The 18035-nt window shown below is 30.6% G+C and overlaps 1 protein-coding gene across 1 annotated transcript; it reads left to right on the top strand.

The window, feature by feature from the left end:
* Positions 1–1825: 1825 nt before the first annotated feature.
* On the top strand, positions 1826–16706 carry LOC139491754 (ankyrin-1-like). The gene is made up of 6 exons (XM_071279589.1): positions 1826–1931; positions 3250–3406; positions 6524–6780; positions 7785–8002; positions 10016–10160; positions 12079–16706. The coding sequence occupies exons 3-6, from the start codon at positions 6528–6530 to the stop codon at positions 15639–15641; spliced, it is 4179 nt and encodes a 1392-aa protein (XP_071135690.1). The 5' UTR covers positions 1826–1931; positions 3250–3406; positions 6524–6527; the 3' UTR covers positions 15642–16706.
* The last annotated feature ends 1329 nt before the right edge of the window (positions 16707–18035 follow it).

Below are 18035 nucleotides of genomic sequence, written 5' to 3'. Positions count from 1 at the left end.
CATATTTGAAATCCAAAGCTTATATAAAAGATGAAGAGCTATAATCCAAAAGGTTCAAAAAGTATAGACAAATCCGTAAAAGGAATCAGAGCTTTGCATGAGAGATATCACATTCCTTAATTTATAATGGTTTCTAACATTTTGTAACAGCAAATTTTAATAACACAAAAAATCCGTATCATACACCACATCTTCCTATGTCTATTTGACCACAAATACATATCAATACGTATGCTTGTTTTCATAAAACAGAATGCGTTAACCAAAATGCATTAACTACACAAAATATTAACAATACATTTACTTGTTATCATCATTATCATACTACATACTTAAGTTAAGATATTGTTTTCAATAAAATCGTTTGAATAATGTAACCGTTACAGTATACGTTATACGTCAAATTATGTTCGATTTGAAAGAAATATTATACTATTATAGACATTGCCATGTTTGATACATATAAATTCTACCACTGCATCGAGTGTGATACGATATTTACCCACTGTAGAAAGTTAAATTTTCAAATCTTAAACGAGCGTTTTAAATGTTTAATATTTAACTGTTGAGATTGGATGAATATCGTATGGTTAAATCTGCTTTCCTGATAATTTTTAGTCGATAGTCGATATGCAGAGAATCTTATATTTTCTCTTCGACGACCTGCAAACACCTGCGTTATTTCCATGTAACGCCATTAAGCATGGTAGCAGTGTATGGGCTGCATTAATTCTTCTATTAAGCTTTCTGCCATTTTGTACATAAAGAGGAAACTTTCTGCTATTTTTGTACATAAAGAAGAAGCTTTCTGCTATTTCGTACATAAAGAGGAAACTTTCTGCTATTTTGTACATAAAGAAGAAGCTTTCTGCTATTTTGTACATAAAGAGAAAGCTTTCTGCTATTTTGAACATAAAGAGGAAGTTTTCTGCTATTTTGTACATAAAGAGAAAGCTTTCTGCTACTTTGTACATAAAGAGGAAGTTTTCTGCTATTTTGTACATAAAGAGGAAACTTTCTGCTATATTGTACATAAAGAGGAAGTTTTCTGCTATTTTGTACATAAAGAGGAAGTTTTCTGCTATTTTGTACATAAAGAGGAAGTTTTCTGCTATTTTGTACATAAAGAGGAAGTTTTCTGCTATTTTGTACATAAAGAGAAAGCTTTCTGCTATTTTGTACATAAAGAGGAAGTTTTCTGCTATTTTGTACATAAAGAGGAAGTTTTCTACTATTTTGTACATAAGAGGAAGTTTTCTACTATTTTGTACATAAAGAGGAAGTTTTCTACTATTTTGTACATAAAGAGGAAGCTTTCTGCTATTTTTTACATAAAGAGGAAGCTTTCTGATATTTCGTACATAAAGAGGAATCTTTCTGTGTTGAAGGCAATTTTGTGAGCTAGAATTGATAAATGTTTATGCATTGGGACTTAGATGGAGAGTTTTCCCATTGAAACTCATACCACATATTTCTATTATTCAATATATGAATTGAATGCATGGTTTCAAAAATTTCCTTACCTTTAAATGTAATGCCACTTATTTTGATATGAGCGTCACTGATGAGTCTTATGTAGACGAAACGCGCGTCTGGCGTATTAAATTATAAGCCTGGTACCTTTGATAACTATTTACTGTTGGTACTTTTTGATAAAGATTTTACATTTTGTATGAGCCAGTGAAACATATCTTGCTTATAATAAACGTATGATTTCTTTCATTTTAATTGGCGTTCTTTCACTGATTACCTTTAAATATTCCCAATAATAAAAGTTCAAATAAGCGTTAATCCATAAACCGCTAGCTATTTTTAAAAGTTATTCATTGTTATAAATGATTTTATCAGTTGTCTACCTTAGAGACATATAGTTAATAAATAATACACATTATAGGTGCTAATCAAAGGCAGGAGTTTCACATTTTTTTGTGGTAAGATAGCTAAGATAAGCTAATAAGTATGGAACATTTATGAATTTCTGCGGAGTTGAGTATTTTTGTGATTTTACTTTTTAATGTATGAAAACGTAATTATTCTGTTTCAAAATGCTTAGAGCGCTCCAAAAATTTACCTTTTGATTGAAAATAGCGGTGATATTTCACTTAAACTCTCTCTTTCAATGATTTGTTAATGAACTCAAACAATAGTCCGTATATTATTGTGCAGTTTCATATTAATTATCGAATTCAATATTCTGGTATAAAATTAAAAGTGTATTTGAATTGTTAGGAATTCTAATATGACGTGCTTCTTTCGCTTTATGAATAAACACATGCTCTAATTCCAATAACAGTTATTGGCACATGCGTACTACTGCAGAATAATAAATTTTATCAAAATGGCATACATTCAATAAATTTCATTAACGTAAAACACTTGCAAACTCTTAAATGATTCACAACTTGTTACTAATTCATTTAATATGACTGTTATGTGTTGCAATTAGAAATTGACATATTTGACCTAGATACGACAACCGTTCATGCTGGCTGTTTAAAAACTCCTTCTTTCTGAAAAATCACATTACCAGTCGTTTGCATATTTAACTGAAACAAATAAGGGAGGTCCATGGAAGAGCCTACACAAATATAATGCCTACCAACTACAATAAAGTATAGCTTGCATCAATTATTTCTTAAATATTTTGGAGCTTGTTAATCTTCATGAAAAAATTAAGATCTCCCATTATAAGGCTTAATTGCAAATGAATCAGATTTCCTTTGTGATGTCACCAATGTAAACAACTTAAACTTAGTTGTCTAATTGAGATAATTATCTAATGTTGAGAAGTCGAATGTTTAAACGTTCTGAATCATACATATTGATTTCATTGTTTGATAAATAAATCAAATAAAAGGAATAACGACAGTTATCAAATGTACCAGGATTATAATTTAATACGCCAGACGCGCGTTTCGTCTACATAAGACTCATCAGTGACACTCAGATCAAAATAGTTTTAAAGCCAAACAAGTACAAAGTTGAAGAGCATTGAGTCAGCAAAATTCCAAAATGAAATTCTTTTGACTGACCAAATCAGTTGATCTGCAAAAGTTAACCAACCTTCATCCTGTACCGTGTTCCAATACTGTTTTGAGCCGCAAAAGGAAAAACGGCCTTACTCAAATAGTTTTAGCAGATTATAGATAAACCTAGTCTTTGAAGTTTGAATATTTAGACGTTCTAAGTTAGTGTGCTATGCTGTTTCTTTTGTACTATTATTTGTCTGTTTCTCTTTTTCTTTGTAAGTCATGGTGTTACCAGTTTATTTTCGATCTATGAGTTTGACTGTCTCCCTGGTATATTTCGCCCCTCCTTTTGAAACAGTTCAAGCGAGCTGCTACAATGAAGCAAAGAATAAGCAACAATCCTGATTATCAAAGGCCTTGAATTTAAAAAAAAATAGGTAAGAATATTAGAAGAACCAATATTAGTTCAACATATATAAGGAGAAACCTAAAACTTCTCAGATATAACATTTAATGTAATGACATGAAATCAATCATCAAATAATCCATACATGTCTCAATTCAATGAAAACTAAATAATTACAATTACTTGTATTATTTGCTTTTTGGGGTAGAAAATATGAATAGATTATTGTCGTATTACTTTTATAAAAGAAAGTATATAAGTGAACAATTCAGTAGTTAACTTTGTTCTATTGTCATTTAATTTAAATGTATGTTGTCTGCTTTTTAGACCGTTTTACTTTCTATTTCGTCTTTATTCAGCATGGTTTCATGTTTCTGGTGTTACTTCTTGATACAAAGCATTCAATGACAATTATTCCATTGTGAATTCAATTCTTACGAATCAGTTGATAAACTATACAATATAAAGTGTCAAAATTTAACACTCCGATGTTTTTTTAAATGACAACTTCTAAACATTCTGATTCATAATTTTGACAAGGAGAACGTTATAAAAGAAATATTTGTCTTTCACAAGTAGTCTGACGTAAAAAGCAAATGACGAACTGTGCTATTTTATTATCAGTAATTCATTACTTTCATTTTTTTAGAACTTAAATTTTTACTTTCATTTTACCTTTATTTGATTGTACTTTCACTTTCACTTTTACTTTTTCTTTGTTGATTTCCTGTTCCCTGTTACAAATTGCAATCAACAATTATATCGAACCAATGTTAAAGAGCTGTAACTTTATCATTTATTTGTGGCAAACCACTATGCAAGTTAAATATTTATTACTAAAATTTAAATTTTATATGTGCACATTCATTTTTTGTTTCAAATAAGTTAATAATCATTTTTTATATGATATTTGGAGTGAGGAACCCCGTCTGAGTTTTACTTTTAGTGTCATTGTAATGTTTGTCAAGTTTGAATAGTTCTCATATACAGTAAAACCTTATACACCGACCGACTATGGGACTATACAAAAAAAAACGAATTTGGGACAGTGGGTCGGTTAAAGATGTACACCGCTGAGAAGCTAAAAATTTCTAGAATTAAACTTTTTTTCTTAACCTGATTTTTGGGTTATTAAGACTGTAACAAAATAATTGGTGAAGAAAAAATAATATGGCGGTGCACTTCTTTTTTTTTGCTACGGACCTTTGAAAATGCCTAATTTTGATGATTTTCCCATTTTTCATTGATTTTTACCTATTTTTGGGCTATTATCGTGAAAAAAATCACAGTTCCACAATTAAACTTTTTTTCTTACTTTCTATTAAGATGATGTAGACCAATCTGAATAAATATTACTTACAAAAAACTATAGGTAGGTGTTAATATAAGAAAGTTTTATCATATTTTGACACTTTTTTGTGTAAAATTTACCATGCTCTCAATTTTGTATTTTTGTGATTTTTCTCAGTTTTAAGAACAAAATGCATATTATTTCAATTTTTTTGTTATAAATGATTGAAAAATACATATCTAAGAAATTTGAAAAGACCAAAATGATATGGGATGTACATGATTCATGTAAAATCATTTTTGGTATCTCTCATCCATTTTCGCAAAATTTTGGCTAAAAATACTGACTTGATTGGTTGTAAAATTTGAAAACTGAATTACTCAAAAACCATTTATTGTAAATGCACAATTTTTTCACAGATTTATGTTTGATTATAATATTTTTAAAATTCATTGATATTTTCCACTTCTATCACATGTTTTGGAAATAATTCAAGAACGAGATTTCAACGAGACTGAAAAGTCAGAAGAATACATCCTTAATTCAAGTTTCCACTTTGACTGGTAGTTATTGACTTGTGACGTCAAATACTTTGCATTCAATTATGAGATTTGTCTCACTTTTAATTATTATAATATACTAATGAATACAAGTACCGTAATTATCTATTTATTAAAAATATATGTTATCATTTGTGTGACATTGTGGCATTGAACATAACAAGTGTCCAAGGAAAATTCAAATTGGAAAGTCCTGTATCAAATGGCAAAATCAAAAGCTCTAACACATCAAACGAATGAAAAAACAATTGTCATATTCCTGACTCGTTGCAAACATTTCCTTATGTAGAAAATGGTAAATCAAACCTAATTGCATAGCTACATAAACCTCTCATGTGTATGGCAGTCGCTGATATTTGTAAATGTTTCAATTTTCATCAATTAAAGTGAACAAAATTTAAAATAATGGGTGTATAACGCACACTGTTTAAGTGAAAACTTTTTATATCATTCATTATTTAAAAATACCACAGTACCCATACTAAATCAACAACCACATGCACACATATTACATTAAATTAGGATATAGCGAAGCAGTTCAAAGCTTTTTAGAAATCTCAAATTGTTTCTGATTAATCTTGTTTTCATAACAAAATATTCTTTACATGTACTGGTTATTTTTACTGCATACGCATTTTTTGTCACTTTTCATATCTTTGGAAATATAATCATGTAATTACTGTTATTAATGTTTCTAAAACCCGGGATAAATCTGACAGTAAGATTATTTCCTTATATTTGTCACTCGAGATTCTTTTGTTTCGGTTGTTATTAAGGAAAATAAATTTTAAAGGATGATAAACAATAATTTACAACGCTTGCATGTTACCGCTACTTCGTCATGGACGTTTCATGTTCAAACATTTTGTAAATTTTCGTTTATAAATTTCAACTCCCTCAAACAAGATTAACACTGCATATATGTGGCTATTTAGTTTAACTTCATTTTGGTTATATAACTCTGCAGTTGTTTTCGGTCTTTTTGCATCCTTGGCTATGCAAATGAATAATTTTAGATTAAGATGTGGCATACAACAATATGTAGCACTCAGATGTTTCCCTAGCAAATATGAATCTAAATGTACGAAAATAAGCACTCAACGAAAAGTGGTATATATTTGGTTTTACTTAGTAGTAAAATGTTTTAATGTTGACTTCTCCAATGGTCCTCTGATTTCATGAAGTTGACAAAAAGAAAAGAAAAGAAATTTTAGTTGACTTAAAAAAAATAACATTTACATTTCAGGTTTGTTTTATGTCTAAATATTTATCTAAAGAAACATCGTGATTATTTCAGGAATATGGCAGAGTCATCTGCACCACCAAGTCACGGAAACATATCCGTTTTATCATCAGAAGAAATAAACTACCTCCGATTATCGAATTTGATACTAAGAGTGGCTCCAACTGCTGTAAAAACTAAGTTTGACTATGAGTTTCATCCTACAGTATTACAGAGAGTTCTCAATCAGAACAAAATGAAAGTAATAGAGCCTCTATACAAACAGAGAATTATCAATAAAACTCAGTGGGATTTGCTCTTCCCAGTATCAGGTAAAGGCATACTTTTAATCTCAAAAATCAATATGAAAACTAATACGGAAACAAGTCGTCTTAAGCCGATACATTTCATATTTATAGCAATCAAGAGGAACACATTTTTTTTTCACAAACTTCTCATTTTATAAGAAACAGTTGTAACTTATGCATTTCTGCAGTAACTTATTTTTGTCGTTTAAAATTTACTAGCTTTATTATACACATAGTTTAATGATACACTTTAGAAATGGTAACCACAAACGTTTAAAACAAATATTGATAGTTTCGAAACAACAGTCAAAGACATGTAAGGTAAACTGCATGTTGCAGTTGAAACCTTGAACGTATAATCTCCCTTTGAATATTGAAAAAAAAATTAAGTATATACTATAATAATGGCTCACTTTTGGTCATTTTTCTTTAAAATTACACAAATCGATTGCTACATGTTCGTTGCCAGATAATGCACTTTCGACTAATAAAATGTTACATAGAGTTAAAAGATTTTTAAGGCATTGCTATTTCTTTTGTACATATTTACATGATTAATGAAAATATGCAAGCATTTTTGTGTATTAAACAAGATCATATGTCTTTACAGTTATTAAATTTTTCCCTCAGTACATAAAAGAAGATATAAAGCTATTGAGAGTCGTAAAAAATAGCAACGGTAGATGATCCTTTCTTTAGGTGCATACGGAAATTATTGGCGAGTTTGTGTACGGAAAAACAATGATTGAATAGCAGTTATTTTAAGAAGATGTTTATAGTGTAAAAGTTTGTTTATAAGAAAATTTGACTACAATTGTTTCATAGTAAATTTAGCCATTCAAGAACAAAGAACATATTTGTTTTTATTCTTAATTTAAAGTTTCATTTGATTTTGATAACCATAATTCAAAATATCTAGTTTAAAAAAAAATACATTAGTTTGAGCAGAACCGGTGCAACGGGGGAGGCAAACACTGCTTTAGTTTCCTTGACAGCTACGTTCAATAATATATTAAATAATATTGCAGGGTCAGCATGTTCAACGGAATTCGATTTGACATTAATGATTTGTCTTATAAGAAATCTGACAACAATATCAATAGGAGATGCGTTACCAGTGGCATCAGATACAAGTCAAGGAGCTGATTTATCTAGACTAAAACATTACAGGAACAAGATAGTTCACTGTGGAGTTGGTATACTATCAGACAAAGAGTTTGAAGAGTGCTGGACCGAAATTAGTCAGGTATTATACATTTATTTCATTAAATTAATGTAATTAATTATATACGAATGCTTTAAAAATCACATGAAACGTTTAAGCCTTTGAAAAGTGTGTGTAGACGAAATACTAGTCTGGAGTCAAACATTTTAAGCCTTGTGTCTTTGATGTATATATTGACAACCTTTTTTTATTATTTTATTGTAACATCACTGATATATTTTTTTGTAGACGAAACGCTCGACTGGCGTACAGAATTTTGAGCCGTGAATCTTATGATGAATGTATTTTCAATAATATGATGCATCATAAAAACGGATAAAACTGTTTTTCAATCGATATTTATATATCAAATGATTAACATATTATTCGATTCACAGCAAAGAAAGGGGTTATTTCTTTTTATTGTCCAATTTAAATTTTCATTACAAATCTCAATATATCTGTAATTCAATTTACTGAAGAAACATTTATTTGTGCACCTCCTGGTTGCGATATATCATCTTCTCTGCAAGTTCATTGTTTTCTGTTTGCTTTTAAATTAATAATCAAGATCCATGTTACATCTGGTAATCAATGTATTTGGAAATCGCCAATTGCAGTCAGCAGGGTATAAGAACATCCGTTTTTCGACCTGTTAGTCAAATGCATTTTGTTAAAATATACTTTTCACTTTTTTCGAAAATGTTTGTGCTGTGTTTAGACCCCTCTACGAAGAAAATTGTTTTACATACACAAGTATAGAAATTACGGTTTTTATCAAACTCAATCATAGGTTTCAATGTTGTTTTAAACTTGGACTTGTAAAACATTTTATTGTATATCTCATTATTTATCTCATAATAAATAGTATTTGGTTTTTCTTACCGCTTAAATGACGAATCAACGTGTACGTTTTTAAAACCAACACATTGAAAGTAATAACAACAATGAACAAACAATTTGAAGGTGAAAACCAAAGTGTACAAAGTAAAAACCTAACGGTCGAAGTAACAACCAGTGCTTGGAAAGTTAAACCAACGCGTGAAAAGGGAAAACCAATGCATTGAAAATAATCATACGGTATGTTCAAACCATTAATGACAAGAACGGCTACTCATACAAATAGACAACACGAAAACCAAACACAAAACTTCATCTGTCACGTTACTTATTGTACAATTTGGTGATGTAAATTTCAAATATGTCAAAATTTAGGGACATATAGAACCTGAACGAACTATCACACTTGAGCGACAACATCAGTAAACTTATCATTTCATAAACAATAACTTAGATTAAATAACATATGACTTTTACTGTATGATAATAGCATTAATTAAACGTAAATTCCATATTATTCGAATTGGTGCTTAGCGGGCTGCTATGAAAAGTTTACCACATGCTTCGACTATTATCAAATGCCTTTCCGTAACGTTACCGCATGGCATTCCGGTGATACTCGGCAAATTCCAGAAAATACACCTAAATGCTACGTTTTCAGTGAAAAACATTACAAAGTAGTGTACAAAATAATTATTTGGATACTGTAAAATTATAAACAAACAAAAAACAAAATATAAAATAAATGCCTAATTTAGCAGTTTCAAACATAATTTAGAAAGTGACTTTAAAAAAAAGTTGACTTTTCCAAACAGTATTCATTATGTATATTGTGGATTTTTTTGATTTATTTTTTTGTCGATTCGTCCATCTTAAAATGTTTTTCGAATGTGTTGAGGCATATATTAGAAAGATTTCATTTGGAATGTACTAAATTTGGTTTCAACGTTCGTAAACTTTCACTCTTTTAACTTCTATTTGGGAACCACGTAAAAGGATCAATATATAGATCTGTTATTTTTCTCCATTGTTGAAGCATATGATAAAAAGATCATAACATGTCATTTTTCATATCGCATGTATTATCAGCCCTCGGTCAATATCAGCCCTCGAGCCATGCAGCTCTTGGGCTGATATCAAACCTAGGTCTGATAATACATGCGATATGAAAAATGCCAAGTAATAATCTGATATACTATCTTCATTTTTTACAAGGCAATTATAAGATTGGGCGGTACAAGATTTGAGCAAAGATGCTCTGATTTGAAGATCAGCATAATGAACAATACTGATAAAGAAATATTGAAAGAACTTAGAAATATAGAGAGATCCAGTGATCCTGTTCCAAAAGGTGTAAGGAGTAAGTGTTTCTGTTGTATGTTTATTAACGAAATACTAAAAAGCAAGCTTATTTATATACTTATTGTTTGTTTTGCATAATAAACTGTCAATGAACTATTTGTCTAAGTATGTATAACTCATGAATTTTTAATTTAAGATAACCTAAACTGACTGTGACAGAGTTTCATTTACCATGTTATGTTAAAAGACAGGTTTCTCCGTACCCTTGTGGGGTCTAGAATAGCTGTTTGAAATAATCATATGTTCTTCATATTGATTGTTGTAAAAACGTCGTTGTTGACGGCTTATCATACTTTTCTTTCTCGCATCAATCACATAAATAATTATAAGGAACTATCATCAAATAATTAGTTTGACCTAATATGCTCTAGATTTTTTTTTAATATTGAAAAAATGTAAATTTGATAAAATACTAATTCCAAGAAAAAAAACATAACAGATACTAGTAGTTCTTTAGCAAAATCAAACGATCAAGCACATAAACAAATGAAGAACAACTGTTCTATTCCTGGCTTGGTACAGGCATTTCGTTTTGTAGAAAAATTCTGGATTAAACCTTATGTTATAGCCATCTAAAACCTCATCAAACTAAAATAATATACGACAATCGTAACGTTTTTATCTTTTCCTTTGAGATATTTCCATTTCTCGCATTAATTCATCATCCGTTCCCTCGAATAGCATTTACTTTTTTTTCAACGTTGCGTGATTGCGGGAATTTATTGTTTTTCTTGGAATGATTGCTTACTGAAACAACTGCACAGACTGTGATTGGTACTACAAAACGTACGGTCACCAATATAAATTAGTAGACTGATACAATGTACCTGTGTCCCAAAGTACTCATGACATGTGTTCATCGTCCTAGGTCTCTAGATGTGATGATATTGGTCTTATCTAAACAAATAATTAATATGATTACCAAAGGAAAACACCTACCAACAAGTGACCACATGACATGTATATTATATATAACATCGGCCTTCAGCAATTAGCAAAATCCATAACCACATAGTCAGCTATAGAAGATCCCGAAATAACTAATGTAAATCAACAAAGACGAGAAAACTAACGGCCTTATTTATGTACAAAATAACGAACGAAAACAAAATATGGTAAACAGAGACACACGACAGCCCCTGAGCCCCTGACTTTTGGACATGTCCTTACAGATTGTGACGAGGTTGCACATGGTAGCGTGAGCAAAACTCTTCCCATAACCTGTAACAGTCCGGGATATACATAGTCTTGTGCAATGCCAAGGTACAGGTACATGTAATGATAGATTATAATATCAAGTTGAATGTTATATACTGATAACAAAGTCAATGTAAATTCCTTTAAAAACCATAGTCAAAGATTTTATTATATTGTTAAATTGGTAATTTTTTAGGACAAGTTTATTCAAAGGATCTGTACTTTTACAGTTTTGTCCTTTTTTTCGTCATTTTCATTGTGACATGTTTTTATCTGGCGATAAATGCATAGCATGACACTTTTTGATGCACTCGGTTTTACTCTGTTTTTCTGTCATTTTAATTCATTTAAGTTTTGCGATATTACTTTAATATATATGTTCGGAATGGATTCACGAGATTTGAAAACGATTTTGTCAACGATCAAATTCTAGATGCATACAACATCAATACGTGTTCATTTCTAATTGTTCTTTTATGGCAGTTAACACAAAATTTCGAAGACTTTACTTTGGTAGTTTAACAACCTGTTTTTGACTTTTATTGGTAGTTATTTAAAAGAAAAGAAAACATGAATTGAGATATCCAATGTTAAGAACGTTGACAGTTGATTAATTTTAGGTAAAACCATGTAAAAATCAAATATAAACTATTGTCCATAAACTTAATATAACATAACATTGTTTATTCGCATTATCAGATTTTTCTGAATTGCTTCAGGAATAAACGGCGAACTTATTGAAGACTGGGAAAAGGGAAACGTGGCAGAGACCAGGGCTATCAAACGCATAGCTGAGCTGATCGAAACACAAAACTTTGTGGTGGCAGTGGGATCATCGGGATGTGGTAAATCTACTTCAATTCATTATGTGGCTCTTCAATTATATCATCAGCAAGGTTTTGATATAATACCTGTATACAACCCGGAGGAAGTTAGACAATATTATAATCCTGATTGTAAACAAGTTTATGTAATAGATGATATATGTGGTAAATCTACCATTGATATAAATCTTGTTAATTGTTGGGAAAGGCAATTAACCGAAATCCAAAAAATACTAAAAGTTCAACGGGTAAAACTTTTATCCTCATGTAGAACTCATATTTTCAAAAATCGGCTGTTCAAAAAGCTTTCTTCCTTGTTCGCAATATCCTGTGATTTGACATCAGATTATGGATTGACTCGTGATGAAAGAAAGGCAATAGCTAGTATTTATCTAACAAATGATGAAATAAAACTGATACATGGAACCGCATTAACAGAAAAGTTTGACTTCTTTCCTCTTCTTTGTAGCATTTTTTCAACACAAAAATTGTCGAATATTCGCGATTTTTTTAACAATCCTGTGCAGGTTTTTAGACATGAATTAACTCTGTTGATGAATGCTGATGATCAAAAAACAATTGCTACCCTGATGCTTTTTACCGTTTACAACAATACTATCAACGAAACTTTATTATCTCGGACCTCTAGTATAACACAGGTTCTTGAAACTATTTCAGATAATTTCCATTTGCAGCAATGCTTTTCAATTCAATGTATTAAAACAGAGCTAGATAATTTGAACCGTTCCTACGTCAAAAAGATAGGACAAATATATAGGGTTCAGCATGACAAATTATATGAAATTTTAGTAATTTTCTTAGGTGAACACAAGTTCGACGTTTTACTTGATGTTGCCCATACAAATATTATACGTGATATGTTCCTTCTAAAACCATCACATGAAACAGAAAATGATAGTGTCGACCACGTTATAACTTTTGTAGAAGTCTCCAAAAAAAATGAACCCAGTTATTTCAATCGTCTTATAAGAGATATAAATGATGGGTTTGTAAAAAACGTTTTGAATAATAAACAAATGAAACATTTTTCCTTTCGTAATAAAATATTAAAAAAAATTAAAAGCGAATCAAACATAATTAGGGAATTAAAAAGCCTTTCTAGATCTGATTTATCTTCATTGTTCATATCAATGATTCATTTGGGCTTTTGCGAAATGGTCTCAATTTTGATAGATAATTTTGATTTAAATATTATCCCGGAGAATGCTTTGTACATTGCTTCAGATTTAGGGTCTACAAGTATTGTGAAATTGCTATTAGATCGTGGTATTAATCCTAATGAATGTATTTCTAAACAAAATGGTGTAAAAAAAACACCAATATTTGTTGCTTCCAAAAACGGTTATACAGAAATTGTAAAATTATTACTTGAAAATGGAAGCGATGCTAGTATGAATTTTTGGAGGAGAGTTAAAAACACTCCTTTGTATGTAGCTTCCAAAGGAGGCTATATTGATATTGTTAAATTATTACTAAACTATGGGGCTGATCCTAATATACCTCTAATGCATTTCGGTATTCCCGAATCGCCATTATATGCAGCTATTGATAATGAACATTCTGAAGTCGTTAAGATTTTGCTAGATCACAAAGCTGACCCCAGTATTAAAGGATGGGACGACACTCCTTTGTACTTGGCTGTCAAGAAAAGAAATTCTGAAATTGTAAAATCATTGTTAATTCAAAAAGCGGATCCTAATTATGTCAGTGATAATAAAAAACCTCCTCTTTATATGGCTTCAGAAAATGGAGATACTGAGATTGTTAAATTGTTTCTCAATTTTAAAGGGAATTCAAATATACGTTGTCATGGAGATAAAAAGTCACCTCTTCATATAGCTATTGAAAAGAATCATATTGAGGTTGTGTGTTTATTAATTTCTCATAACGCCAATCCGTTTGCCGTTGATACAGAGAATATAACACCGATGTTTATTGCTTTGGACCATGGAAACATTGCTGCATGTCGTTTACTAGCGGCAACTAAAAAAACTATTACGGTTGATACTGAGTATATGCTATCAATTATTTTGTATCTAGCCTCTAAATACGGTAAAACTGGTGTAGTTAAATCAATGTTAGAGCAGACAAATGTTGATGGTGACGATAATACTCATAATGAATACAAATTAACACCATTAGGTGTTGCTTCATTGGTAGGAAATAAGGAAGTAGTTACTACATTACTAGATTATAGGTGTAATCCTAATATTGCTAACATGTATAAAGAAACGTCGCTTTTCACTGCGTCACAGTTTGGTCGTACTGACATAGTGCAACTTCTTTTGAATGCATATGCTAATCCAAATAAGTATAATAAAAACAATCTCACACCTGTGTATACTGCATTAATGTTAGGTCATATTAAGATAGTAAAAATATTGTTAGAAAATAACAGCGATATCAATATTACGGATAAGTACCATGAACCTCTAGTTTTTGTAGCTGCATCGAAAGGTCATACAGAAATTGTTAAGTTGTTATTAGACAGCGGTTGCGATCCTTGTGTTTGTAATAAATTCAACACAACTGCACTTCATGAGGCATCATATCAAGGTCATTCCGAAACTGTAAAAGTACTGCTAGAAAAAAACTCCAACCCTTGTATTATTGACATGGAAAATGATAGTCCTCTTACTGAAACGTTTGCAGGTCAGATGAAGCGTGTAGAGTTGATAAAAAAGCACAAGGCGGATCCTAGTTTTTTAAGTTGGTATCAGAAAACACCTTTGTGTATAGCTACATACCTTGGTCATACAGAGACTGTTAAGCTGTTATTGCAATATAATACCGATTCAACATTTAAAAATAAAATCTTTTTAAAGACAAATAATAATCGACATATGTCTTGGTTTATTCAAACACCACTCCTGCATGCTACATGGGCAGGCTATATTGACATTGTAAAGTTATACTTAGAGCATTCCTGGGACCCTAATGTTTCAAACAGCGATAACCAAACACCACTCTATATAGCTGCTTGTATTAATAATACGGAGGCGGCGAAAATATTACTTGAATATGAGGGTAATCCTTATATTTATTCGAAGGACAAAAAAACTCCGCTATTCGTAGCCTCAGCTAATGGATATAACAAAATTGTTAAACTTTTATTAGAACATAACTGTAATCCTAATTTCATAGATTCGCATGGAACAACAGCCATCTACAAAGCCTCAGAAAAAGGTCATGTCGATACCGTGAAGTTGTTGTTAGAGTATAAAAGTGATCCAAATATATGCAATGAATTCGGTGAAACACCTCTTCATGTTTCTGCTTTAAATGGTTCTATTGAAATAGTGAAATTATTATTAGCCAGCAAGTGCAATGAAAACAAGTTTAATACCCGAAATGAAACACCTGTAGATATGGCTAAAAGAGGAGGGCATACAGACATTTTGACATTGTTACAAAATTCAAATACAGCAGCCAAATGATATAGTGTATATTGATAATGGCATAGATATAGGAAGATGTGGTATGAGTGCCAATGAGACAATTCTCCATCCAAATAACAATGTATAAAAGTAAACCACTATAGGTCAATGTACGGCCTATCAACACGGAGCCTTGGCTCACACCGAACAACAAGCTATAAAGGGCCCCAAAATTACTAGTGTAAAACCATTCAAACGGGAATACCAACGGTCTAATACACATTAGGCAATGGGCGTTATATTTTAATTTGATTCTATAAAATTTTTAAAAAGTTTCAGTTTTAACGTAGATCCCAGAGGATTCCGCTACTCCTTATATCTGTTAACTTGTCTAGCTACTTATATAACATTGGCTCTTAATGTATTATTTTGATCAATCTTGATGAAGGTTATCTATAAACAACTTCAGATGCAAAAAAATGATAAAGGTTAATAATCATACTAAAACTGTGTTCACACGATACAAGCTACTGTTTGTGTTACAAAATTTAATATTTAAAGGCAGTTGCTTTAAATTTGAACAACAGAAGTTCTCTAATTTATAGTATTAAGAAAATGTAAAATGTTGGAGTTTTTGTCTGCATTGTGGTTTTTTTGGTCGTATCTTATAATATAGATTTATGAAATTTATTTCGAAATACAGTTGCTAAACTAATATTTCAGGAGTTGTCAGCTTTTTTATTATAGTACTTATTAATGTATTTCATGTATCTGTGTTACTGTTGTGTAATTATACCCGTATTTAATAGATCGAATTTTTAACTCATGTTTATTAAATGTTCTATGTACATGATGTACCTATAGTTATTATTATGACTGAAAGTAGATGGAAACCACTGAGTGATCAGAAATATTTTATAAGTATGCTTTTTTGTTGTCATACTTTATTCAAACTGTATAATAAAATGACATATGTTATGATCGTATCCATAATCAATGTATTGTTATGATGTTTTTTATTTCACTAAAATATGTTTGATCTAGATCTAAAAAGTGTTTTAACAGACTAATAGTACTAGTTTTAGATAATAAATTAAATAAATATACATTTTATTCTTTATAGTCCAATTTGATTTCACTTTGAATTTTCATTTTTCAAAAAAAATACCCTACTTTTTCGACAGATTTGTCCCCGAGATGAGAGAGATCAAAATAGTCAATGTTATAACTTCGTACTTATTTGGCCTTTTTAACTTTTTTGGATTGGAGCGTCACTGATGAGTCTTTTGTAGACGAAACGCGCGTCTGGCGTATATGCTAAATTTAGTCCTGGTATCTATGATGAGTTTATTTACAACCACTGGGTCGATGCCACTGCTGGTGGAGATTTATTTCCCCCGAGGGTATCACAAGCCCAGTAGTCGGCACTGTTTGTGCTGACATGAATTGTCATTGATATGGTTATATTTATAAATTTACTGTTTACAAATTCTTGAATTTTTTGAAATACTAAGGCTTTTCTACCTCAGGCATAGATCACCTTAGCTGTATTTGGCAAAACTTTTAGGAATTTTGGTTCTCAATGCTGTTCAACTTCGTACTTTATTTGGCCTTTTTAACTTTTTTGGATTCGAGCGTCACTGATGAGTCTTTTGTAGACGAAACGCGCGTCTGGCGTATATACTAAATTTAGTCCTGGTATCTATGATGAGTTTATTTATATACATTGACTGTCATTTCTTATAGTAGAGGTTATCATCGTTTTACCTTGTATCCATCTATCAAAATGATATGTTCGCAGACAAATGTTTGAATATACAAACATAATTTTTAGGGAATGATTGTAGATAAAGTTTTGTATAAAATTGAATAAGTTTAGATACTATTATCTTCGCAGGAATAAAGTGTTAATAAAAAGTGGAAAATCATCTTCGTGTCATAGTATTCTAAAACGGCCGTAAATTCTTTGCATTTCCATATATCTTGGTATTGGAAGAACTTCCCGTTATTAAATTATTTTCTCACTTTTTTAGAACGTCTAACAAAATAAATTACTCAATGAATTTTGAAAAGAAAGACGGGAATTACCAAAAGTATGATACAAATAAAGAGAGAGAGATACAAATGTGTTTTCACTTTCTGAATACTTTATTTACGTTTGCTATTTTTTACGTACTCAATCATCAAACTCAAATGTACAACAACTATAATCCATGCGGCTGTTTCCATAGTTACAGAATATTGTTTTTGTTTCTGTCATTTTGGTTCGGATTAAATAGTTACTCTGTGTTTTTTATAATGTCAAGTTGATTAAGCATGTGACCATGTTAAAAGTGTTATTGTGTGCAAAGATTTTTTATTCGTGATTAGTGGCAAATAGTCCATACATGTTCAGGACGAGAACAAGCTATAATAAAAACAATAGGTAGGTAATTCAATATGGGATAAACAGGG

The sequence above is a fragment of the Mytilus edulis genome, chromosome 10 (genome assembly GCF_963676685.1).
Source record: "Mytilus edulis chromosome 10, xbMytEdul2.2, whole genome shotgun sequence".
Lineage (NCBI taxonomy): Eukaryota > Metazoa > Mollusca > Bivalvia > Mytilida > Mytilidae > Mytilus > Mytilus edulis.
This window is presented reverse-complemented; position numbering and strand designations above follow the sequence as displayed.

Bases quoted from the DNA above. Each gene is read 5' to 3' on its own strand.
- LOC139491754 (XM_071279589.1), top strand. From the start codon at position 6,528: ATGGCAGAGTCATCTGCACCACCAAGTCACGGAAACATATCCGTTTTA. The intron at 6,781-7,784 runs GTAAAGGCATAC...ATAATATTGCAG, and splicing joins TTTGCTCTTCCCAGTATCAG to GGTCAGCATGTTCAACGGAA. The intron at 8,003-10,015 runs GTATTATACATT...ATTTTTTACAAG, and splicing joins GCTGGACCGAAATTAGTCAG to GCAATTATAAGATTGGGCGG.